General features: G+C 34.5%; 2 protein-coding genes across 9 annotated transcripts in view; one reads left to right on the forward strand and one right to left on the reverse strand.

The window, feature by feature from the left end:
- Positions 1-657: 657 nt before the first annotated feature.
- Positions 658-22,494, reverse strand: CEP44 (centrosomal protein 44). Of its 8 annotated transcripts, XM_031023790.2 has the most exons (14): positions 21,966-22,268; positions 20,622-20,730; positions 19,698-19,729; positions 15,524-15,617; positions 14,786-14,924; positions 11,800-11,947; positions 10,531-10,677; positions 10,039-10,161; positions 7,062-7,232; positions 5,859-6,065; positions 4,935-5,010; positions 2,784-2,908; positions 2,490-2,527; positions 658-1,725 (listed from the first exon to the last, which is right to left on the reverse strand). In XM_031023790.2, the coding sequence occupies exons 5-14, from the start codon at positions 14,872-14,874 to the stop codon at positions 1,677-1,679; spliced, it is 1,173 nt and encodes a 390-aa protein (XP_030879650.1). In that variant the 5' UTR covers positions 14,875-14,924; positions 15,524-15,617; positions 19,698-19,729; positions 20,622-20,730; positions 21,966-22,268; the 3' UTR covers positions 658-1,676. The 8 variants fall into 8 exon arrangements, with proteins under 8 accessions (XP_030879650.1, XP_030879652.1, XP_006729433.1 ...); XM_031023792.2 differs by lacking the exon at positions 20,622-20,730; XM_006729370.3 differs by lacking the exon at positions 15,524-15,617.
- A 34-nt stretch (positions 22,495-22,528) lies between these two features.
- FBXO8 (F-box protein 8) overlaps positions 22,529-27,583 on the forward strand; it is a 53,049-nt gene continuing 47,994 nt past the window's right edge. The window contains exon 1 of the mRNA XM_081810927.1: positions 22,529-22,799. The gene's annotated coding sequence lies outside the window, so the exon portion shown is untranslated. The remainder of the gene's footprint in view (positions 22,800-27,583) is intronic.

The raw sequence follows: 27,583 nt of genomic DNA on the forward strand, positions 1-27,583 counted from the left end.
CTTACATTGGCTTCCTGCTTAGCAGGGAGTTTGCTTCTCCCTCTCACTCTCTCAGTGCTCTCTCTCTCTCTCAAATCTTTAAAAAAAAAAAAAAAAAAAAAAAAAGAATCATAAGGAAGATAAAATGCATTTGCAGTACTGTGCTGTAAAAAAATCCATGTACAAGTGGACCTGCACAGTTCTGGGCCATTCACACCTGTGTTGTACAAGGGTCAACTGCATACGTATGCTATATAAAACACAGAGAGGGAGGGAAGAAAGACACAAAGAGAAAAAGCAGACTTACTTTTTCTTCTGTGTTGTACAAGAAAACCTGAAAAATGTTTCTTTTCTTAAATTGAAAATATAAAGTAAGTTTTATGGGAAATCACTTGTTTTAATAAAAGGTAAAATACTGGTATATGAACCACAAGGTGGTGCTATAATTCCATGCTGGTACAGATATTCTAGAAGTTAACAGATTTTTCTTTTATAACTGTTAATATCTTGATTTTTATATTTTTTATAATGAAAAAAAACCTAAGTGGGTTCATTAATTCTAGAAATATTTACTGAAATTCTACTAAATTTAAGCTTGTATGCTAACTTTAAAAATTCATAAATTTTAAAGTCTAATGAGTAAACGTGTTACAATACTAAAAATGCCTTATTTCTACACAGAATTTAACATCAACTTTTAATGTTAGTTTCATGTGACAATATCAAATTACACATAGAATATAAACAGATAATAAAATACAATCAGATGATCTAAATAATAATAAAAAAGAAAAAAAACCTTTTTTCCTTCCAAATAATGGAATCAATTTTCTTAAAGATTACCCAGGGTTATTATTATATTTTTCATGTATAAAGTTAAAAAAAGATCATTTGTCTAGTAACATATCTAGTAATTGAAAGTGAATTTCATTTTTCTCTTGATTTAACTTCATCTAAGACCTTTCTCTCTCTTCTAAAATATGTAACTTCCCATCACTTAAAAGAAAACAAAAACCATACTGTGTATCTTGTAATATTGGATGGCCACCATCTGTGTCTGTGCTGCTGGTCTTAAAATGTGTTATGGAATAGAGCACTAAAATACTCAACACATTTTTCATGGTGAACTTCCTGACCTGTTGCTAAATACAAAAAGAAAATCATACCCTCACTCTTTTCAGTGTTAACTAAAAATGTATTACTCCTTTCTTATTAAACATAAAATTGTATTTTTATTTAATTTTCAATGAGCATTTCTGCCTTTTCATTACAACATATTAGTCAGTACAGATGGCAAGATGGTGTGCATGAGAGCCTCCTGGGTACAATACACAAGTCCCAGTTGGAATGTTTCCAACAGGATGTAAACCATGGTCCACAAGTCTGTACTTTAAAAAACATATTACTTAGCACACTGCCAACAAATGTCAACACAAAAATACAGTGCTGTAATGACTTCACTCTGTAAAAGAAATGTACTGGCACATAAGTTTTCCTTAAAAAAGTAAAACAGAGTAAAGAAGTGTAATCATAGCATAAAAATAAGTATTTATTCAATATTGAAAAAACTCATATACCAAATGGAATTCAAATTCTTCATAAAAATATTGCAGGATATTAAAATTTATAGAGAATTCTTAAAATATACAACATGTACAGTAGCCAAAGGCCTACTAGAGAAGTTCACGCAGAAAATTCTATAACTGGTGATTTGGACATTTCAGTAACTCTGCGGTTTCTTCAAACCTGCAATACAACAAATAATATTAAGTAAAAAAAAAAAGTTCATAATGAGGCATAGGATTTAAATGGCTGAAATTATGTTTTTGAACCTAAAATAAATTTCAGTATTTTTCTTATCTATAGGTATAAATAATAACTTAAGTAGATACTATGGCCAGAGGGGAGAAATAGCAACCAAAGTCAATTATGAGTCTTTAATTCTTAGCGTGTAAGTTATTTTAATAACTATGAAATTTCAAAACAATATAGTTCATTAAAGTAGTAGCCTGCATATTACTTACGCAAGTTCATTTCATATTTCCTTTTCATTGCTCTTTAATCATTTGTCGTTTCACATTTGTACAAGATACAAGTATCATTTTTAGTAGTGCTTTACCAATAACTGTCTGAAAGACTGGCAATATTTTAATAATACTTAAAATGTCTCCAAACCATCCACCGACATATATTATTTTGCTAAATCAGTAATCAAAAGTAGATAATACTCTTGATTAACTTTCAACCAAAAATATCTCTGCACTGTTTAATCCCACAATTAATTCCATTAACAATGTTTTACATCACTTGTTGGAAACCAAAACAGTGACTCATCTCACAAACACTTAACTGTAGGTGGATTTATTATCCACTAGAGTCCTGAAGGAAATTCCACACCTGATTGAGAGACCTTTAAGGTTTAAAACACATATGCACTTTCTATATATACTGTAATCCAATACAATTCCCTATAGAGAAATGAATTTCTGTTGCCCCTTTCTGTTACTTACATTTTTTTCATCCTTTCCATTTTCTGGATTGTTGTTTCCTTTAATTTAAAAAGCAACAAATTTAGGTGATTTCTCAAAGTAAACCATCATCAAAGATGGACCTTGAACATGTAAAACACACTCTAAAACACTGCATTAAGCACTATTTACTTACCATAAAGAATTTTTACGAGAGATTAAGATTTATAGTTTTGCTATTTTTCTTGCCAATGGCATCTCCAACTAAATCTAATGCTTGCTTGTTCTCCTGACCTTAGAAAGGAAATCATCTAAACAGTTGCCAGTTTTTCTTACCTCTGAATTCTCTTTCAAACCACAGTAACTACCAGTTGAGGTTCTGGGAGTTGAATCTGATGACACTGTACTATAGCCAGAGGATAGAGGAATACTTGTTTGCCTCTCATCTTTGCTTTTTCTGTCTGTGGAGAAATTCATTTTTAGGTTATCTTCCTTTCACAGTGGAGTCATATCTAAAAATTTTATGTATAAATTGAAGAAAAACAGATATTTTACTATGAAATGGCTACAGGTATAGATCCAGATAAATTTTTATTCTTTTAAGATAACGACCTAGACATAGACATCTAGATGTTAAAAGTAGGCCAGTAAAAATGACAAAAGGTACTATTACCTTTATCACAGCAATCAATTGAATAAATAGACAAGTTCGTAAGTTTTAAGTATAAGCTACTGACTCAGGTATATTCCTTTCTTAAAGTGGTGGTAACTATTACTAACACTGACTATACTTTTTAAAAATCAAGAAACATTCTATCCTAAGTTAAAGTGTATGGAAAAAACAACGATTAAAATTCAGAGTTTACCGATTTCTTTTTTCCTAAAGAATTGAAAAAACTTCCAGTTCCAGTATGCTGATACCATTCATTCAACAAAATGATGGCAAATTTTTCCTACAACTCAATCAATTATAAACATCACAGATAAAACATGCTGCTATTAAATCATGCCCTATCTAGTAATTAACAATTACTGAACTGTAATTGAACACAAAATTTCATAAAAAATGAACATCATATGAGGCCACTTCATTACCGTGATGAAACAAAATAAGACCACCGTCATGTATGAATATGGACAGGGACACCATGTAAGCAGTAAACACACAAATGACCAGCTCTCCCAACTAACATGAGTGCTTCTTCTTTTCCACTGAAAATTTCAACCCCCTTTTCATTCTTATCGGTCATCAAACTGTTCCTGCTTCCTGATAGCACCCAAACTAGAATAACCATCACTTCTTTAATAAACTGTCTCCAAAATCACCCAACATAAACCCAATCCTTACAATAAAAGCCTCTTCTCACTGATTTTTTACCAAGACACAGAGATGCCTTACAGGCCCCCATGGAAACACATTTCTGATAAAAGGAAAAGAAATCACGGACTTCACAAAAACCATTCCCAACTTAATACAGTCTTAAAGTCAGGTTGGTGAATTACTGCTCTCAACTTCCAAGTGAGATCAAACTCTGCTTCCATGTAGCATGTATATGTAAGGTGCAAAGTGTAAGAATTTATATACAAACTTGACTCTTTTAATTGATCACAGTTGGATGATAAACTCTGAGACCAGACATTTACCTTGTTCATAATCTATAAACCCATTTCAGATGGTAGCCTGTCTGCTCATCAGTCTAAGTCCTAGCACAGTGGCTTAAACTTGTATATGTGTTAGCTAAATGGGTTAAAGGTATGTTCTGTAATAATGTTAATAAAATTATAACCATGAAAATGCAAAAGCAAAGTTGGAAAAGGCAAGTTTTGTTTTGTTTTTTAAGATTTTATTTATTGTCAGAGAAAGAGAGAGAGCACAAGCAAGGAGAGCGGCAGCAATAGAGAGAAGCAGGCTCCCTGCTGAGCAAGGAGCCCCATGCAAGATTTGATCCCAGGATCCTGGGATCATGACCTGAGCCAAAGGTAGATGCTTAACAGACTGAGCCACCCAGGCATCCCAGGAAAAGGCAAGGTTTTGCAAATAGCAGGCATTCAATATTCTTTCACTATATAAAAAATTGAGCTCCATTATATACAGATATTGGATAGAAATACAGGCCTAATTTCTGTCTGCTAGACAGAACACAAGGTAAGATCTTAATCTCAAGGATCTCAGAGTTAAGCTTTAGAATTTGTTGAATAAATGAATGAATGATAAATGCAAAGAGGAAACATTTTACCAATCTGAAATGTGTAGTGTAATAAATTTAGTGCCCGAACCACTATGTCATGTAAGATATGTAAGCTGGCTTTTTTAGCAATCCTAGGCTTCAGTACTCTGTAAGTTCAAAACTGTCTTTGTTTAGGGGTTCTGCAGTTTCTAAAAAATAAGGCTTTGGAGTATTAAAATAGTCAAATACCTATATAAGTCATCATCCTGAAAACTCCTTATCATACCACCAATACCACTGCCATAATATTAGAACTTACCAGGATTCAGAATATCCATGTCATTACTAGATTCATAGTCTTCATTTGTTTCACTAAAGTCTATATATTCATTATTCTGGAAGAATACAGATTAGTATTTAGAATAAAATGAAAAGAAAAATGTACTCGTTTTATATTCTTATTGTTAAGCATAAATATAAAGATGACATGATGAATGTTTAAACATTTTTAATTGAACCAGAAATTGAAATCCTAAGTAAATAAAAAAACAAATTTCTTAGATCTGACAAGGCCATGGCAAATTTGGTTAACCGTTTCTATGAAATTTATAATTTGATCAAAGTAAATGAGTGAAAACAGGAAGTCATGATTTTAATTTTTCCTGTCCATCTTTTCTTTTCCCTATAAAAATAGGCCATTTGTGCTATTAAAGAATATAACTTCAAGCTTCTCATAAAAATCAAACATTATCAGGCGCCTGAGTGGCTCAGTCAGTTGAGCGTCTGCCTTCAGCTCAGGTCATGATCCCAGGGTCCTGGGATCGGGTCCCGCATCGGGTTCAAGGCTCAGCAGGGAGTCTGCTTCTCCCTCTACCCTGCCCAGCCCTGATTTGTGTGTGCGTGTGCTCTCTCTCACAAAAATAAATAAATAAAACCTTAAAAAAAAAAAAAAATCAAACATTATCTTACCTTATTTTAAATGTTCAGAACTGTTCAAGTATTAACAGCTCTAAAAGCTGAACCTAGAGAGTTTTGCCAGGTTATCTTAGTTGATAAAGAGAAAAACAATAACCACAACAGCAATAAAATAGGCTGGACCTAAATAGGACCTCATTTCAACTAAACATTTTCCCACTACCTTAATATTATCTTAATTAGCTTTTCTAAAAGAATATACACTTAACAATGAATGAAAACTTGATTGTATCTGAGATATCCTATAAATGTTAAGGAAAGATAATACCTTTTTAGACAAAAGCATTTCTGTTTCAAGAAGAGTGACACGACTTAGAAGATTAGTCCACGTTTTTTCATTTACCATCACTCTTCCTTTCATTTTTTCTTCCAAAGAGTCTAATCTACTCTCTACCAAAGTCAGTTTCTGAAGCTTTTCTTGGCATTGAGCAAGCATAGTCTGTAGTGCAGTAATCTCAGGATTAATTTTAATATCCTAAAATGAATAGAGAGGTTAAAAATTATATTACACGAACTGAAATTCCTTTAAAACTCAATGTATCCCCACTTTCACTGCACTGTGTTATTTCAGTAGTTAACAACAGGCAGTATACCGTGAGAGTTGAGTGTGATCTGTAGAAGCAGAATGCTTGGACCCTAAAACTACCTCATCTGAGGTGTATGACCTTGGTGTCTCAATTTCCTTATATATTAAAAAAACAAACAAAAAAAACCCAAAAAAAACCCAGTACCTACTTTATGCGGTTCTTATGAGGATTAATTTGCATAAAGCTCTTAGAACAACACCTGGTGGTAAGAGAAAACTGTCACTAACTTTTTTGTAATAGCCCCTAGCACAAAGCTAAGAGGGAGTGACAAAGAAATGACAGTGCATTGAGACTGTTCAGTTTGCTATAAAAAGAAAATAACCTTCATGACCACATGGTAGTTTTTATAAGGGATAACTGTATACTGTGATGTACAGAAGTTACAAGAAACAGAAGAAAGACAGAAAATGTTTAGCAGGAGCAGTACAGACGAGACACTCTAATAGGGTCCGTGGCAATAAAGTAATAGAAAAAGTATTCTAAGAGTGAGAAAGGGATGGCAAGGGCCCAAAAAGGAAAATAAAATGGCAGGAATGTAGTTTTTCCATTCATTAATGAAGGGAATAGAGAGTAGAGAACCCTGACTGTACAAGGAAGTGTATCTCCATCTCTCACCAGACTGTAAATTCCCTGAAGCAAAGTACTATCTCTTATCCATCTTTTTCTTACCCATAACACCTGGCCCAGTACCGTAAACATAAGCAGCAAATAATATCCATTGAATCCTATACAGTACACTTATTTATTCTTAAATAATGGTAACAAAGGTATTGTATTATGATAAATAATTCAAAAGGCTAGAGACATTCCAAAGTTTAGATGCTGAAGTAATCATGTACATCAAAGAAATACTGGCATCTGTTAAAGAAGTCCAAAATTCTTACTTGTTGTTCAGACTTGATTTCAGGGAACTTTATTTCAGGAATCTTTATTTCAGTCGTCTTTAAGTCACACGCATCAAATGTTCCACTAACATCTGTGACGGTACTTATCGTATCTTCAGGAATGTTAACACCATCTTCGTTATACAGGTGACGGATCACCACAGCTTTTTTCTGCATAGAGAGAAATATGTCAGAGCTGCCTAATGGTTTCCTCATATAACTATTTTAAACATAGACATAGTAACTTTGCAGAAGAAATATCCATCTTCCCTTTAAGATTTACCAAAGTTTAAATAACATATTAAGGTATATATCAAACACTATTGATTAAACTGTTATTACTATTACTAATATTTTCTGTGATGAAATTGTTGTTCTGATTTTTAAAGCATTCTTATGTACTAGAAAAATTGAAATACCTATGCAATGATGTCTGGGATTTGATTCCTATTGTTTCAGATTTGGGGGGAAAGATGCTAGAAAAGTGGTTACAATACAGATGAAACAAGATTAAGAAGGGGTTGATACACTGCTGATGGGAACAGATACGTTTTTTTTAAAGATTATTTATTTATTTATTTATTTGACAGAGAGAGAGAGAGAGCACAAGCAGGGGGAGCAGCAGACAGGGGGAGAAGCAGTCTCCCCGCTGAGCAGGAAGCCCGATGCGGGGCTCGATCCCAGAACCCTGGAATCATGCCCCGAGCCCAAGGCAGATGCTTAACCAACTGAGCCACCCAGGCACCCCGGGAATGAGTACTTTTATAAATGTTTGGAACATTTCATAATAGGTTGCCACATAATTAACATATAATCAAGAACTGGCTCTGTGAGGAGGACCCATTACAATTTTTTTTCTAATAAAAAAGCCAGAAAATATTAGACCTTCAGCTAATAATTCAAACTTAATAATAACAAAGGGAAAGTCCTAAGAGTAAGGCATGAGGTCAAACCATGCATTCACACAAGACTCTTCTCTGCCTACTTCCTTTACTATAGACAGACTGCATATGCACTATAAATATGTCATATAATGTAAGATAGAATTCACAAATCACACTCTATAGAAGGTACTGGGAAAAGAGACCATTGGCTTTAGTATTGACTCAATCTCTGCCTATAAAGTACTGATTCCAACTTTTCTAAGTTGGAAAGGCTATTTATTTCCAACTTTTCTAAGTTGGAATACTTTATTTATTTTTTAAGATTTTATTTATTTACTTGACAGAGAGACAGTGAGAGAGGGAACACAAGCAGGGGGAGGGGAGAGGGAGAAGCAGGCTTCCCGCGGAGCAGGGAGCCCAATGCAGGGCTCGATCCCAGGACCCTGAGATCATGACCCAAGCCGAAGGCAGTTTCTTAACTGAGCCACCCAGGCGCCCCATAAGTTGGGATACTTTTAAAAGTCACTCAAATTTCTGAAAAGATCTGGTGTCATTGATTAAATTTTGATTAATAACAAAGAATACTTGTTTTAAGAAAACTAAAAACAAGTTTAGGGTGCCTGGGTGGCTCAGTCCTTAAGTGCCTGCCTTCGGCTCAGGTCATGATCTCAGGGTCCTGGGATCGAGTCCCACGTCGGGTTCCCTGCTCAGTGGGCAGTCTGCTGCTCCTTCTATCCCTTCCCCCTCCCACCCCCTCTCTCTCTCATTCTCTCTTTCTCTCTCTCAGATAAATAAAAAATCTTAAAAAAATAAAAAGTTTAATGCCTTGAAATTTTGCACCTTATTAGGACAATTTAGATTATTACTCAGCACCAAAACTGAAATAGAAGATTGAAAAATATATTTAGCATATAAATAATATTTAGTTATACTAGTTATAATAATTATTATAACTAATATAATACAGTATATTATAATATATATCATACAACTAATATATTATATTAGTTATAATAATAGCTCATATTTAGTAAGTGCTTACAATGCCTGTGCTAAGCACAGGAAGGTTACAAAAAAGCAGTATAAGAAAATTCCTGTTTATATAAATTCGAGTTGGGGAAGGATACTGTATATAAACCACTTAGAAATTAGAAAATAAAATTGTGTAAAACTAACAAGTTAGGTAAGTTAGAGATTCAAGTGTACAAGAAGTATGGGCACTTATTCAGAAACCATGTATCTTTTAATTCCTTTTCTTATTGCTCTTATTACCTGTAGCAAAACAGTTATATTAAAAAAAAAGTAATTAACATTTCCCCTTCAGTAAAATGTTAACTTTTTTATAAGCGCATAAAAGTATCTCTTTAATAGATTCCATTAATACAACTCATGCAGTTTGGACTGGGGAGAAATAGTTCTCTAGATTTTACTTCAGCCAGAAACTATTCATATCTTTTATCTAATGACACCTTATTTATCTGATATGCTATCTTTTGATCTCAGAAATGGTTTGCCCAAAGTGGAACACAGCTGAAAATATACTAATTGTTATAAAGTAATATTTTGCCCTCAATGTCTCTTGGAGATAGAAACGCTATCTCTAAATGCACTGGACTCATTCAGCCACTAGTATTCCAAGGAGACAGGGTAGGTAAGATATTTATTAACAAAGAGAAAATATTCAAAAACCTACCCCAAAACCAGATTATAGGTTTAAGGACTATCAATCACTGGATAATATACCCTATCACTATAGCTAATGGAATGCTCTTCATACATTCCCATGTTTTAGAAAGACTAGATACATAATTAAGAGTACATGTCAAGACCACATAATACAGCGTTTCCAAATCACTGTGTTCTACCTGGGAAGTGAGGCAGAAGTAGGGATTAGAAACATAAAGAGAAAAATTGTTCAATTTTACATTTCTATCTTCTTATAATGTGAGGACTGTCCACCAGATAATATAGTATACATTGTTAAAAATCCTTATGCTATATCTGACTAAAATGTTTTACTAGCTACTAGTCAGAAAAGTGAAACTTGTACATTAATTAGGTAGATAATTCTTAGCACTGACACATTTTCTTACCTTTCCTGAAGTCATAAACCTGCCAGTGATGTCAATGCCAACAGGTTCTGTGGATGTTTTCTCAGTGCTTGAAGAAGGTTCTGACTTAACTGAACTGATTTTCTTTCTTTGTTGTGATGGAATCTTAAAAAAAAAAAAGTATTAAGACTTAATTTTACGTGAAAGCTGACATATTTAAATTATATAATTTAAATTTTCATATATGAAATACAACTGCCAAATGGTAAGACCCTAATGAGACATGTCTTTTGAAAACTAAAGAAGTGAGGAAAATGTGTTATGTTTGAACTGTTAGCTTAGGACTAGTAGCTCAAAGTCACAAATGTGTGAAAACAAGTGACCAGTATTTAAAAGAAACATCAGGTATATGGTTACCCAAATCTGTGAACAATGCAGTAATTGTATTTCTGTGTTAGTCTATCTAGGGTATTGACTTTATATGTTAAGATGCTGGGCCACTTGGAACAAGTTAACATCAATTAATAAAATTACCTTCTCAAGACCACTCAATTCCTTGTGCTTTTTCATCACACAATTCAAAATATCACAAACAATTTGGATTTTCCATTCTGCAAATCCACATTGGAGAAACTGCTTTTTTGTCAAGATTGGTTTATAATTAAATTGATCACGAAGAAGCTGTAAAGAGGGAATAGATCAAAATCCAAAATGATAAATGGCCACCTGCTCAGGAACGTAATAACATCTCTGAGAGGAGAAGGAGGATCATGCCAGTAGATTAAAGGCACTAAAGAGATTCATAGGAGTGGTGTGAGTCATGACCAGGTAGGAGAGGTATTCACGTAGAAAACAGCTAGGTAGGAAGTAGCAGAGAATAGATTGCCCTCTAAGGAGATGAAAAATATAGCCAATGATCAAAAAGTTCAAACATCCTCATTGGTACTAGAAAAAATCCTTAACTTACTAGATAATAAAGAATACCATACCAGATGTCAGAAAACCATAATTTATTTAATTCTTACATGACATGATTTATTAGATAAGTCAGTAGTCCTCTGAGTTTCAATATCTCATTTGTAAATGAGAGAAATAGACTAACTAGACCAGCAATTTTCAAAGCCTATATTATAAAATCCTAGGATTTCTTAGAAGTGCTTCTTAGGTTTCCATGGAAGCTTGCTGGGGTTAGAGGCAAAGACAGGGAAGATTAAACAGACTCTATACACATAAAAGCTCCCATTTCATCAAATGTAATTCACTACTTAAAAAAAAACTGATTTGATAAATGGGTTTTACTATTTTAACAGTGAGAAAACCAGTGCTTGAGTAAAAATTAACGATAATCTGGAGGTATTCTTTAATCTTATGAGATGAAGTTCAGTATACACAGAGTACAAATGTAGATACTGGAGTTGATATAAGACATGGTCCCAGACCTCAAGGAACATAAAATCTCAAAGTTTTAGTTCCCTCTAATTAAATTAATCACAATTCTATAAACCACAAAGTACTCAAAGTCACATTTCTAACTTCTGCCAACATGCCAAATTATACTGAAATTTGATATAAAAAGAGCAAATGGTAACCAATGACATTTTTACCAACTGCCACTTATTAGATTATAAAACATAAAGGGAGCTTAAATTATCTTGATTATAATAGGGACTGCATCTAAATGAGAAATGCATATGACAATACTGTCAACTATATGTGTTGCACATATATAAGGGGTTATTATAAAACATTACTCTTAAAAATCATCCAATGACTTCTGAAATTATTTCATAAATTCAAAAATACCTTATAGACGGTATCTATAAAGCGCAAGTCATTCTTCGCTATGAGCTCTATATTGGATTCCATCAGAAGTTCTGCTACATAAGGTGAATATGAGGTAAGGGAATAGCTAATGATGGGCAAGGATGCTGCTGTATATCCCTTTACCAAACTGTTTGGGAGAAAAAGAAAAAGATATTTAATGAGCATAATTACACAAAGTTAGATAAGAAAGGCAATATAAAATATGATGTCAATAATTTTGTAAATTAACACTCCAGCCAAATAATTAGGAGATAAAACCCTCTAGATTCCATCCCCTACTCTAACTCAGTATAGCCAAATTACTATGAAATAAGTTTATTTTCTAAAACAGTTAGCTCTTTAGTAACAGTACAGTCTATTCACCACAGTATTTGAATTTCCAAAGCTTAGCCTTATTTGATCAGTCCATTTTCTCTAAACAAATGTACCACCTTATAGTGCTTGAGTACACTTTATGGTTTTGCAAACCCTTTTTACATTACCTCATTTGCTCTTTACAATAAACCTGCGAAGGTAAAATATCATGAATTCTATGTTACAGAGGGGAAAATAGGGCTGGAAAAGGCATCTACGGTAACTGGGCTTATCAGTTTGCAATCTTCCACTTGTATCAAGTTCAGTAGAAATCTGTGTCTTAGTAGAGTATGCTAATTCCCCCAGTCTAGAAAGGTATCCCATTCTTTTCTGCCTGTTATTCACTCTTATAAATTATTTGGCAAGGGACGCCTGGGTGGCTCAGTCAGTTAAGCGTCTGCCTTTGGCTCAGGTCATGATCCCAGGGTCCTGGGATCGAGTCCCACATCAGCTTCCCTACTCAGTTGGGAGCCTGCCGCTCCCCCTGTTTGTGCTCTCTCTCTGACAAATAAATAAAATCTTTAAAAAAAAAAAAGAACTCTCAAAATAAATAAATAAATAATTTGGCAACTCTCAAGCCTTCCAGGAATCCATCCTCAATTTTCTGATCCACACTGATCTCTTACAGAATGAGTCTCAGGGCATTCAGTGTCTGGTGCCTCATGCTCTGTCCTGTACTGTTTTCTACTTGTCTACACATATGGACCTTATTTTCTCAATGTGAAGTACCTTCACTGATTCTCCCACAACAAAGCAAGGAGGTATTTGTTCAATTAGCCAGTTATACGTGTTCAACTGACATAAAAATGCACTTACAGAAAACATTTGTTTTCCACAAAATTCAAGACATACATAAATTTCCCCATCCTCACCCCAATTTTTTTTTAAAAGGCAGAGAACAAGTATATAATGCTAGAATTACATTTTATTTAAGGACAAATATAAATTGTTTCTTCTATATTTATGGGTACAGTAATACTCTACCCAGTGAGAAAACTGCTCTGGCAACCTTGTCCATTAATTCAAAACAGGAAATGAAAACAATACTTTTGAACAGCAAAATCTGTCCATTTTATGCATTCTGACTAGAAGACAGCCGGGGTCTACATTTAATACCTCTTGTTTTAATTTAAAAATCTTGATTATCTAGTTTCTAGGGACTTTGATTAGAAATAGTAATAAAACAGATATTATAAACTGGCACACTGACACAAAAGGGAGATGCTGAAAAAAGGTTAAAAATGGATAAGAAAGAATCAAAATATGTGTGGGGGGAGTGTGTATGTGGGTGAGGGGGGTAACCTGAATAAGCAGCAGCAAGTAGTGTTACTTATTTCAATAGACCCTGCAGAGTGCTATGTTGTGAAATAGTCTGAAAATTACTGTTCTTAATAATACTCTTCAGTCAGTTAGAAAATCAAATGTTTAGATTCCAAACTCAAAAGACAGGAGAATAATCGGTATATTTTCCAAGTATTCCTATCCAGAATGTATCTTAAAATGATGCTTCAAGTGGTAAGAAGAAAATGTGGCTATTCAAACTGGTTAAGTCCCAGCAAGACAAGAAAGTAGAGATGTACCTGTTGTAAGCAAGCAGGATGATTGGTACATGCTGTGGAGCACCTTCTGATTCTCACACAGAAGGCCTGGAATCGGTCATTAGAGCTCAGGTTTCTCCCACGGTCCTCACTATCCTTTCATTTTGCCATCCCTTGGGGTTACAGATCTCCCTACAGTCCATCCACACGTATATGTAAAGCACATCCCTAGAACATCCACTCTTACATGTCATGCACATTATTCCAGGATTCTCTTTTTTTACTGTTTAACCAAGTTTTACTCTACTACTTGAACATATAGCTAATCTGGACTTGTCCCTTGATGCTTACTCATTGAATAAATGTCTAGTTAGCTACTAACATGTGCCAGGCTCAATTCTAGATGTGAGGATATTGCAATGAACAAAACAAAGTACCAGTCTTCAGCTTATATTCTAGTGGGGAATACTTTCAATGAATAATCTCAGGTAAGAAGAAAAAAAAATATTAAGGGATAGAAGATGAGAAGGGTACCATATTTAGATTAGCATGAATACAGAAGAAATGCATGTTGCTACATACTACAAAGCCAGTCAGTCTTATTTGGAAAGTGAAAACTACAGTGAAAGGTTCAAGTGGGGTCTATCAAATGAATTAGCTTAATAACAATCTTTGCACATGGTGTAAGTTGTCATAAGAAGCCCATTAACTAGAATCTTCCACATCAAAAATACCATCTAACTGAATGTGAGAGGATAGCAAATTATATAATTAATGAGATCCATTATACTTTAATGAGTTAAAAAGTTGTATAGAAACCATATCTTGTACAGATGTATATTGTGGTTCTACTTCTAAAAGGTGTTTTAAACCTCAAGTTAGAATTTTTCATTGATTCATACTTATAAAAACACTCCTGTAATTCCCTGCCTTCTAAAATATTTTAATCATTTCAAGGAAAATTTTAAAACAACCCAGGTAAAATTTGTCTCTATTTAGATACACCCCCAATGTTAAATCTTACCTCAAATAATTATCAAAAAGAAAACAAATAAGTTTGATACAGAGCTTACCCAACACAATCCACCTCTTGAGGATAATTTAGTGAGCGAAGCACTTGTTCTAGGTTCCGTAAGCTTCTTTTTAAGTCACCTGTTGCCATTATTTAACATTACGTTCAGCTCCAGCTTTTGAAATAATCTAATTTTTCACCTAAAAATAAAAATCCATAAAACACTGGTTAAGTCTATTTCTGAATCTTTATTTTGTTCACATCTCTTACAGGCACTAAACATATTTATCTTATCTTAGCTATTTCTGTGCTAACTTATCTTCCCTACTGGTCCAGTACGATCGTCTATCTACAGTATATTCCCAAATATAAGATATGCTTTTCCCCCCAAATACTTCCCTTACAAAAAAAAATGTTTGCCTTATGTTCATATTCTTACAAGGTGTCTCATGATATTCTCCCAAATTGTTTATTCTGAACAAAGTACCATTTGGGAAGAGAAATCAACCTGAAATAATCTCCATCAATGACTATTTTAGATGCTTATAATGGTTACATAATAAACTCAGTAAAAAAATGGAGACAAAGGAATTTATTACAGATTTAGTCATTACTTCCAGGGCTTTGACCTCATAGTTGCCAAAAAGATGCTTTGCTTAAAAAATAAAAATAGATGAGTTAAAAAAAATTTAGGATTTGGCTTGTAAAATATGGTGGATTAAGTGCATGTTATCTTTATTTCTTTTGTTTTAAACATCAGTAAAATGAAAGTAAATGATTAAAAACCATATATACTCACCAGGGCAAAATGAATTAGAGGGGATTCCACATGACAGGAGAAGTATCAACAAAAGTTTGGAAGATGGAAAGCAGATGAATAAGTGAAAACCAACCTAGCAGAGCAGAGACAGGCTAATTTTATCTGCCCATTTAAGAGGAAACAAACAGCAGCAAGATAAGTTCAGAAATGAGGGGCCCTTAATGCTTATGAAAGGCTAAGGGGTAAGACCAAGGGGGCTGAAATAAGGATGATTATTCGAAAGTCCATGTAAGGAGCTACTAAACCCTAGATTTTTACTTTCCCTCCCTCCTCACTCCCTCCCACATATTTTGTTCAGCTAGGCAACTACCTCTCTGCATCCCCAGGTTTACCAATGAGTTTTTAGATAATATCAGAGCCCAATTAATAAATTTTTAAATAAGCTGTACATCATTAAAATTTAAAACTTCTTTTCTAAAAAGACACTGTTAAAAGAATGAAAAGATAGTTCACAGACTGGGAGAGAATATTTACAAAACACATTGAATAAAAGACTTGTTCCCAAAATAGACAAAGAACTCTAATAAAAGAAAAAAAACAAAAACAAAAAACCCAGCCAATTAAGAAATAGGCAAAACATCTGAACATTCATCTCACCAAAAAAGACATACAGATTACAACAATCATATAAGATGCTCAGTATTACATATCATTAGGTGATTGCAAATTTAAAAAAAGAGAGATACCACTACAGATAATGGCTAGAATCCAAAAAACTGATTATACCAAATATATATGGGATATGGAACAACAGAAACTCTTACTTATTGCTGGAAGAAATGTAAATGGTATAATCATTTTGCAGGACAGTTTAGCAGATACAAAGCTAAACAGTCTTACCATACAATCAGCAATCATGCTAACAAGGTATGTACATATACTATCTTGCACACGAATGTTTATAGCAGCTCTATTCATATCGTCAAAAAGTGAAAGCAACCAAAATGTCCTTCAGTAGATGAATGGATGAAAAAAATCGTGGTACATACATACAACAGGATATTTAGTCAGCAACAAGAAAATGAGCAGCAACAAAAAGACATGGATGGACCTTATTGCATCTTCCTAAGTGAAAGAAACCAGTCTGAAAAGGCTACATACTGTATGATTTTAATTATATGACATTCTGGAAAAAGCAAAACTGTAGTGACAGTGAAAACAACAGAGATCAGTGGTTAAACAAGGACTCAGAGGGAAGGAGAAGAGAGGGTTGAATAAGTAAATGTAGGGAAATCTTTTAGGGTAGTGAAAGTATTCTGTATGATACTGCAGTGGTAGATACATGACAGTATGCATTTGTCAAAGCCCATAAAACTGGATAGCACAAAAAGAACCCTAAGGTATGCAACCTTTAAAAAACCCATTTAGAAGCTGGGAAACCCCAGGACAGAATGCAGACTGTGACAACAGAATCTAACTGTATTACCAGTGTGTGAAACAACCTCATAGAAGCGGATGGGTGGACAAGGTGCTAAGTAACTTTGTAAATGAGTGCAATATACTTGCATATAAACACTGTATCCTAGTTTATAAAGTTGTTTCCCAGGTACTTATGAGTTAATTAATTCTGATACTTCTATGCATACACACTGGAATTGAACAATTAAGTAAACATATGGCAGAACAGAAGTCGAAGTTTCTTACTGCTAGAGTGGGAATTTATAGAAGAGTAAGGAGAGGAGACTAGAATGAGCCATGCCTGCCTAATCGATCAGAGTTAGAAAATTCCAGGATGAAGTCATGTTCAGCTTAATATAGATAAAGACAGTTATATACTGAAGGATTTCTAGATATGTGTATATAGACAGCTAGTATACATGTATTTCCTTTCTCTGCCAGCTGAAAGTGATTAAAAAAAACAACAACACCTCAGCAGTAAAGAGCACACCTCACATTCAGATCTTAGTGTGTATAATGTTCTCCAATAAAAGAAACCAGGACTCCCTGTAGAAATGGTTAAATTCTAAGACTGGAACAGAACATATACAAGATGAGCCTGAAGTATTACATAGTTCCAGAAAGTGAGAAAGTACACACACAAACCAATCCCAAAGTGATGGGGTATGTCAATAGGACATAGAAGACAAATGAAACAGTTCCCAATGGTCAAAGGCAAAACTACCTGAACAACAAAATTAATTTAATACTATTGGATTATAATCCAAAGTATAAGCAAAACAAAAAATGAATTACTATAATTCAGTGTATTAATAAATAAAGGAGAAAATGTTATCATTTCAATACATTTCATAAAATTCAACATTCATTCGTAATATAATTCTTAGAACATTAGAAATAGAAGGGAACTGTGTACATCTGATGAAGGATATCTACAAAAAAAAAAAAAACCTACTGCAAACATCATACTTCAAAATAACAGAAGCTTTGTTCCTGAGACTGGGAATGAATCTTGTTCCCTCATCATTTCTCTTCAACATTGTACTACAGGTCATAGACAGCACAAAAATGCAAGAAGAAGAAATAAAAGGAATAAACACTAAAAAGGAAAAAATAAAATTGTCCTAATTCACAGATGACATAATTGTATATGAGTCCAAAAAAAAATAAGTGAATTTAGCAAGGTTGCTGCTGGGTAGAAGGCCAGTACATAAAAACCAGTTGTATTTCTCTGTATCCCTCAAGTAATTATATAATTTTTAAAACAAACTTTCTATGTATAAACCAAGTAGCCTCAAAAGTATCATAAACATGTGAATAAATCTAGAAAAGATGTATAAGACCTCAAAACAAAAAACCCTAAAACTTTATTGAGATGTATTAAAGAAGCCCTAAACAGAAAAAGTATACAACTTGTTTAAGAATTGGAAGACTCAAAAAATTGACCAACAGATTCAATGAATTCCCCCCACACCCCCCAAAAAAAATCTCTCAAGGTTTTTGTTTTTTTTTTTTGATGGAAATTGACAGGCTGATTCGAAAATGTATCCAGAAATGCAAAAGATAAAGGATAACTAACACAATCTTGATAAAAATCAAAATTGGAAGATTTAACCACTGGATATCAAGACTCATTATAAAGTTACATTTGGAATTAGTGAAAATATGTACAAATAGAACAATGGAACGGAAGAGTCCAGAAAAAGACCATGCATATATTGACGCTAGATTTATGACAAAGTTGACGCTGAGTAGCCCTGGAGAAAGGATGGTGTTTTTCAATAAATGGTACCATGTCAACTTAATATCCAGATACAATAAATAAATCTTCACCCCTTGATGTAAATGGTACCTCACATCTTTTACCAAATTAATTCCAGGTTTATTGAAGACCTAAACATAAAATGTAAGACAACCAGGCTTGCTGGAGATCATAGAGGAGAATATCTTTGATCTTCAGGTAGAGAAAGATTTCTTACCTTATGACTGTTAAAATGAACCACCTTAAAATTAGCAACTCTGTTCATCAAAAGACACCTTCAAGAGAGTGGAAAGATAAACCACTGAGAGAAAATGATGCTGTTGATCTATAAAACCAACAAAAAGATTCATATCTAGAATATGTAAAGAATTTCCTTCAAAGCAATAAGAAAAGGAAAAACAATAGAAAACGGGAAAGAGACCTGAACAAGAACTTTACGGAAGAGTAAGCAAGTGAAAAGACATTCAATCTTATTTATCATTAGGAAATTCCAAAGTAAACCCAAAATGTGAAACTCACACAATGCTCTGGAAGGGTAAATTAGTACAATTACTTTAGAAAACTTTATGGCGTTATCTGCTAAAGCTGACATATAAAGGGCCTACGAAATAGGAATACAACTCCAGAGAATATATGTACGAAACAGAGTATGGTATGTACATGTGCACCAAAAGACAGGAACAATATTTGAGATTTTAAATAAAATAGTTCATTTTTTAAATTCCAAAGAAAATACCATGGCATTATATTTTTAAATGACTCATTGTATGGTGTAGGTCTTTTATTAAATTCTCGAGATTATTCCCCAAAGAGGTTCATATAATAAATACTGACAGGTAAATAAATGGTTAAGAATCTTTGCTAGAAAGAGTTAAAAGGCTTCTAAACTATAAGTCTAGTCAATCAGTAAGGCAAAGCCCAATAACACACTTAAAAGAGATCTATTTGTAACTGTTCATGGACACTTCATAGAAGGAAAATATGTAACAATACCTTGAATAATGAATCCTCTGGGACCGAAGCTCCTTTAAAATGAAGTCATTGACATTAAAAACAAAACAGAACAATTCATAAATCAGGTAGAGTTAGTATAATCTTTTCCCCCAGTCAACATTCTAGTAGTTGCCCAGGATACAAAATAACTCCTTACACACTTTCTCTGTATTTATGCATAACTAGAGGTAATAAGGTCAGCAATTTGCAAAATCCTAAATTTAGTAGGTTTTCTATTTTAAGCCCCTAGCTACTGAATTCTGCTTCCCCCTCTCTTTAGGAACACAGTATCTTCCTGTTCCAAGACTCCTCTCCTTTTGCAACATGGTAAAGAACAGGTTATTGAGTATAATTTATATATTCATGCACAGATTTTAGTATTTTTCCATTAATCAATTACTTCTAAATATTTACATTTTTAGGCAGAGGGAATTTCAGGTACTGCCAAATGGGAGATAACTAGAAAAAGAGGAAGTGATCCTGAAATCACGTTATACAAAATATTGGCCAAGAGAATAAGCCTTATTTAACATCTTTCAGGATGACTAGGGGAGAGATGGACATAGGGAAGCAGTAAGAAAGGACTTCCCAAGACCAGCCTTTACTTTCCTGGGAAAGATGAAGTGGGAACTAATCTGGTTGTAACTGCAAAAAAATGTATTCTTAGGTACTGCCACTGGCCAATGTAGTATTGTATTAAGTTCCAGACCCACCTATCTTAATATGATTCTTATAGGGTACCTTTTCCTCCTAAGACATTCTAAAATTTTAATATAAATTGTATCTCCCTCCACAAACTTTAATTCTTCCAAATGTATATTCCATGTTTCTAGTACATGTAATTTTGTTTTATTTAACACTTTATGGTATCTTTCCTTTCCCTGAAGTCCTGAAACATGTATCAATGTCTCATATTATTTCTACCTCTGATAATGGACTTTCTGACAACAAAGTATGTCCTTGGAACACATCCTCTTCAGTATCAGCAGAATAAGTATTTTGAAGAAGAGTAAGATACAAGTACAGGTTGGATCTGTAGGTGAAGGAGATAATAAAACAGGATAGAAAAAATAAAGGGATAAATAAAAGTGAGAATTGTACAAAAAATGACAGCTACTGTTCCACATTTTCATGAAAGACTTTGCTAAATCTACTATAAAAGTGAAAAACACTAAGACATTAAAAGAAGACAATCTACAAGTTATGCACATTTTAGCACAGTACTTTAAGAAATGAAAAAATAACTTATATTTTAAAAATGATTAATGTTTTCACTTTTAACCCTTATCAAAAGAAATTAAGAGAAAGGAGTCATTACTCCGCTTGTAGCATAGTTTCAACCATTAAGATGGACTCAATACTGCTTCCTAGCATCCTCTCTGGAGTTCTCTCTGCAAGTCAGACCTGTTCAACTAAACTTATTGGGGGAGACGTAGTGAAAAAGGTATACAGTAGCAGTTTATGATTTTTTTTTTGCAGTTTATGATTTTTAATCTAGCTCAATCTCATTGCGATTAGAGGTCTTAAAGGATGCCTCTGAATGGACTGCCATTGAACTGAGAGTGATTTTTCTTCAGAATGAAGCAAGTACACTGACTTTAATTATTACGGTCCATGGCTAAGAGTTTGTGACGTATCTTGCAACACTACATATTATTTAAAAACCGTGTATCAAAAATAGAGTAGATATGAGGTAAAATTAAGTTTATGAAATTTTCTCAAAAGATATTCGCGGAAATACTGCTCTAAGAGATAGGTAGAAAGGTCTGTAAAAGGGAAAACACAGAAAATTGGGGAGAAAAAGGGGGTACGGGACAAGAATAGAGCTCAGTAGGACTGCTGTGTTCACCTAAAACTGCTCACAAATACAAAATATTCGTGGATAATTTTAGAAAAATAGTCCTGTGTACCTATAATTTCGGAATCAAAATGCCAAGATTGATTTTTTTCGCAGCGAGAGGAAAAAAAAGTAAGTTGTCTAGAAGGTAGAGAAATACGGAAACCCAAGGAAAGGCAAGCAAGGAAAACTCACTACTTTCACCCCTTCCTTCTAGTCAGCGTTTCGGAGTAGGATCTTTCCTTAGCTCATAGGTTCCAACTGAAGGAATCAGTCTGTAACTTCCCAACCCTACCCCTAAACTGAGAGAATTCGCTGCCACGATTCTTATTTCGCTGTTTATCATAAGGCTGTACCAGCTGGGTATATAGGCAAGGCAATATCTAGGACTCCCCTCCCTCCAATTGATTTAAAAGGATGAAAAGGCAGACCTGGTCATCCGCTCCCACCCGTGGTCTCGGTAAGGGCAGCGAGGAGAGGCTTCCCCTGCTTAATCTGGGGCGCACTCTCACCAGCCTCCCCAGCAGCAGCCAAGCAAAGAAGAGGGCCCCGAAGGCCTCTGGCCCCGCACAGCAGGAAGAGGGGGAGGTAGCATATGCGACCAGAGATAGCCACCGGGACCCAGCCTTCAGCAGCGAGTCACTGCGACCGGACGCTTGCACCTGGGCGCACCCCTCGAGTCGACCGTTTGTATTTAAACAGTGGGTCGAAGCCCGCCACGCGCCGCGGGAAGACCTTACAACCTGCCGGCTCCTCGGTGCTTCACGATTCCTCGCTGCAGATTCCACACCACGTTTGTCCAGACCACTGTGGAGACTGACTCTGCGGAGAGGTTTTTCAACGGCCTGTCCGATCCCAAGTTGCAGAATAAAAGTTTGTCTAGTGTTGATGTTTAGAGTGGCTCGGGGTGCTATGTGAGAAACAGGGAATCTATAGCGAATCGTAAACACCGGAAATAAAAATGCTTCTTCTCTAGGGCTTAGAACCCTAACGTCACTTCCGGCAACAATAGGAAACGTCAAAAGTCGGACAGTCGGCAGCTCTGGCTGCTGCAGCTTGACGTGCGCTCAGTTCAGAGGGCTCCTGTGCTGCTTCTGGTATTCTCACTGCTGATACCTCCACCGGCGTGAACAAGTAAAAGTTTGAACCGGCTTCTCCATGGCCTGGGCACCAGTTCCTGGCTGAGCCTTTTTTTTTTTTTTACTAAAAGCCCCCGCCCAGAGGCCGATTCGTCGCGGCGGCGGTGGGGATCGCAGGTCGCTCAGGTACAAGAGATTTCAGAGCTCTTGCCTCTTTTCTCTGCATACCCTTTTCTTCTCGAAAATAAAGACAACCGGTGTTTGCCAGTTGGCAGAAACTTGCCAACCAGCAAGACTTTGGGGCCAATGGCAGTGCAGAGCACTTTGAGTGACAGCTGTAATGGCTTGTTAAAATGTGGAATCTGTATCAGGAGGCGGGAGTAGGTGTGTTCCTTGTGTTTCTAGGCCATGGAGTATATAGGTTAACTTGGGACCCCAGGTGGTGTCCTAGCCTCATTATGGAATAAAGACGAGAAATGGCAAAGATTACTCTTTTCTAGCCCAAGTGTTGCTTTTCAGGTAGAGTGTTTTCTTGATGCATAGGCAGTTTTCAGTTCTTTACTTACTTTTCAGTAATATGAATGCAAACACTTTTACTTAAGGACATGATGGCTTTGCCAGGTGCTTCAGCCATCAAACTTGTGTTAGAAATTTGGCAAATTCTTAATTTGTCTCTTGTTTGTTTCTTTGTAACTGGTCTCTGCTCTCTTCTATGTCGGGTGTTCCAATTTAATATTAGATGAAGTTACATAAATTCGAATCCTCATTGAAATTTTTTGTTTTTATTTTTAGATTCTGTATATAGTTAGTAATTTAATAACTGAGTCTACTTATTTTAACAAATTGAATTTTTATTTTCAAGGATCCTAGATGTTTCTCTCCAAATCAGTATATGATGATCTTTATTATTGCAAAGTGAAGCTAATTTATGTTTTTCATTTCTGCTTTCCTTGTCCTTTTAATATTTGGAGTATGGTAACCATATTTATGAGATAGGAGGGTTTTTACCCCCTAAGAAAATGGCTTACAAAATTGAGCAGATCTGAGAATGAAGGAAAAATTTTATTCTCTTTTTCCAGTTGAGTAGGAAACTTCCCATTTTTAGCCAGTTAATTTGATAATTTGTCTGAGGTACCGTGTTAGTTATCAATTGCTGGGTAACAAATTCATCCAAAATTTAGCAGCTTAAACCAATAAATATTTATTATCTCACAGTTTCTGTGGGTCAGAAATTTGGTTACAGCTTAGCAAAGAGCCTCTGACCCAAGGTCTTTCATGAGTTTGTAGTCAAGCTACAGTTGGGGGCTGTGATCTCATCTGAAGGTTTCACTGAGGGGTAGGAGGATCTGCTTCCAAGTACACTCATATGGTGGTTGGTAGGCCTAGGTTCTCCACACATGGGCTTTTCACACAGTGTGGTAGCTGCTTTCGCATAGGGTGAGCAATAGAGAGTACCCAAGACTGCCCATAGTCTCTTATAACCTAATCTCAGAAGTGGTATCTCACCACTACTGCCATTGTATTAGAAGTGAGTAGTAAATCCAACCAGAAGTCTTTGGGGGCTATCCTCTAGACTGCCTAACCCAGCTTGGCTGATAACTTTTAAGAGTTACTAGATAGGAATAACTGATCAAAAATGCATCAAAGAAAAATGTAGTCAGACAAGAAGCAATGCCAACTTGTAAAGAAATAAGTTTGTACAAGCATTATCTCTCCTGGAAAAAAGTTTTTGTTTTTTGTCTTTTTTTCCCCCTACTAATTATCTGAAGAGGGGTTTACTATTTTACTTGGAAATTATGCCTCATGAGGGATTATGTGCATGAGAGGAATGTTTGTATTTTTAGGGTCTCCATGAGCAAAGCATATCACAAGTGGAGATTGTGTATTCCTTACCCATTGCCATTTTATAAGGTTGACACTGTACCAAAATTAACATGAGCAAAGATAGCTCTTAAGGAGGAAAGAGGTTAGAAAAGCTAGAGGTAATGCTTTTCTAGTATAGAAAGAATGCAAGTCAGTGGCAGTCTTTATGTTGGTGTGAGATCAAGTAAGGATGGAAGAGGTATATCTTAGAATAGACGTGTTTTTCATGTCTGTTTTCATCATTATTCTTAGGTGGCACGTACCACCTTAAATCAGCATTCCCTGGCTGTCCATCATCAGCATAGCTTTTGTCAGGGAATCACATAACCTTACAAACTAAAGGTACAGGCTTTCAGGGCTTGTTGTGACACTATTTTGGCTGTGATCTACAGTAAAACTGCATATGCTTCTTCCAGGTTTGAAAGATGTTGTAAAGCCTTACCTGTTAGTAAAGTATTATTCAGGTTTATCTTTTATAACTTAAGTGCTTAACACCAGCCTGCATGTGTCAATTCTCAAATTATAAGTTTGGCTTTTAAATTGAGATTCCCTGTCAGGTTTACATATTTCATTTATAGGTTACAGCCAGTTAACGAATGTGATTTTGGGCCCTTATATAGTTGCAAAATTTTAAACAGATGCTTGAGAAAATAACACAGTTGAAACACTTCCATCCACAATACCTTATGATAATAACTGCTAAATAAGCTAAAACACACATTATAATTTATTATATATGATCAGTTTAATAGGGAATTTTTGTGTTTACTGTGCTTTTGTGTAGATTAAAAGACATTTCCTCTTTTCACAATATAAAACCATTGATTTACTTAGAGATTATCTTCTTTGATCACAGTGCATTGAAGTTAGTCATTCAAACTTATGATTTTAGTTTACTACTTATCCAAGTGCTATATACAACTGTTTTTTCTACATTTTGATTCAAATTTGGAAACGGAGGTTAATCCTTTTTCTGGCCTGTGATTAATGCATCAGAATCATTAATACTGAAGTCTGTGAAACATACATCTAACTCATTGCTTTCTCATTGAATTATTTTACTATTTTAAAACAACTTTAATGAAATATATCTACTTCTAGGAATTTGTATTCCCTGTTTCTTTTTTTCTCATTTTGTTTTTCTGACAAATTTATTGGTATATATTCTATAATAAAACTAAAACATCCTGACTTGAATAAGTTTACATTGTATTTGGGACAAATACTTTAGTGACACAGAGATGATAAAAGTTATCTGTGGTTTCAAGTTTAGGCATTAGGTTTAGTCATGAACATAGGGAAAAAGAGACAGAAAGAACAGATGCTTATACACAGACATACACACACATACACACACATACACCCCTCCATCACCTCTTCATTTTATTTATTTATTTTTAGGATTTTTTTTTTCTCATTTAATTTTTATAGAATCATAGAACTTTACAGTTAAAAGAGACCTTTGGGATTGATTGTTAGGTTCAAAACCCTTGTTTTACAGGTGAGGAAACTGAGACATAGAAATTTAAGTGACTTTTTCAATACAGTTAATAAAGAGAAGGAACCTGAATCAAATCTAGGTTTTGTGTCTGTCTCTTCATTACTAGATATTTTCTCATCTCATTTCTGACTTTCCTTATATTCAGGCCTCCCTCAATATTTTAATATCTTGTTTTATTTGTCTAAAAGCTGTTCAGTGAGAATTACAGTTTTTGTTTTGCTTTGTTTTTTAATTCCTCAACTCTCATAGGGATGGCCATTTTCTTTAGTGAGCATGGAGTGTGGTGTGCCCCAAGGAGGTGGGTTGAAATATGCTGCTGTGACAGTTGTTGATTACCAGGGGTTTGAGTAAATAGTGCAATTAAGTAAGAACCAGTGTAAGTAACAATAATGCTGGTAAGAAGTATAATTGTTTTTACTTTAAAAGTTAAAGCAGGTGAGAAGTATGATAAATTTATTTAAAGATTAAAACAGTGGGGGCATTTGTTGCAAAACAAGCCCCCGCAAAATAAATAAGACTAAAATTCTCAGCTTATTTGATTACATTTAAATGACACATTTTAATTTTTGCATTTGTTTAAATTCCATTTGGTAACACTCATTATAGAATCAAATTAAAGAACTGGAAAAAAACTTCAGAAAGTAATATTGTAAATCTTTTTGAATTAAAAAAAATATATACAAATGGTATGCTTTTTAGTAACACAAACTGTTCTTGCAGGACCAGATCTTTAAATTTAATGAGTGGGGTTTTTTTTATGTGTTTAATGTACCTTGTGACCTCTTAGTACTTAGCTATTTCCCTTTTCTCCTTAGAAAGACCTCCTTGTGGGCTTACCCTTCCTTCTTTCTCTACAATTGTTGCCATTCAGTTTTAGGGGTGTGATTGGTTATCATGTTTTTTTCTTTTCCCTTTTTTCCTCTTTTTTTAAATTTCTCCACCTAGTGTGTTCTAAACTACTTTGGTGGTCTATTCTTTTGGAAGTAGAGAAATAAATGCTGGACTGCCCATTTGATTCTAAATGTATTGTGGAAAATATTTTCTCACAGAATTTCTCATGTTCTTATGTCACTGAGTAATATCACATCATTTAAAGATTTTTAGAACCTAAAATAATCAATCTAGTTGTTACTTTCTAATTGAAAAATATTGAAAATCTCTAAAAAGATAAAAGTAAGTGAATTTTCTTATCTTTAAGTCTTAATAAAATTAGCATTTTAGACATAACACTTCTGGCACACATTTTAGATCTTTATCTGAGATAAGAAATTTCTTATTTCTAAATTCCACTCTTCAGATGTTTAGGAATTACTGAAGAAAACTAACTTTTTATAATGAGTTATTTTAATTAGATAATTATTTGTCAGTCCTCCCATACCAGTGATTTAACAGTGTTTGCTCAGGAAGAGACTTACGGAAGTAGTTTGCTTCAAACAAAAGTATTTAAACAAGAATGCTTTTTTGATCCCACAGACTCATTTCTATTTTTCCCATCTTCCAAGTGTATTTTCTACTTAAGTGGTATGTAAACCATTCTTTATTACGTAGAGTCATCTCCACAGCATGTGCTCTTTGAATGCTTGGTGCCATGGAATTACTAAAAGCA

The sequence above is a fragment of the Leptonychotes weddellii genome, chromosome 2 (assembly GCF_054177405.1).
Source record: "Leptonychotes weddellii isolate Sample4059 chromosome 2, ASM5417740v2, whole genome shotgun sequence".
NCBI lineage: Eukaryota > Metazoa > Chordata > Mammalia > Carnivora > Phocidae > Leptonychotes > Leptonychotes weddellii.

Excerpts from the sequence above, each read along its gene's own strand:
- CEP44 (XM_081810900.1), bottom strand. The coding sequence starts at position 14,874 with ATGGCAACAGGTGACTTAAAAAGAAGCTTACGGAACCTAGAACAAGTG. Across the intron at positions 5,011-5,858 it reads AAATGCTTTTGTCTAAAAAG|AATAATGAATATATAGACTT; the intron begins GTATTATCTTTC and ends GTATTCTTCCAG. Across the intron at positions 2,528-2,783 it reads GTTTGAAAGAGAATTCAGAG|GAAACAACAATCCAGAAAAT; the intron begins GTAAGAAAAACT and ends TTTAAATTAAAG.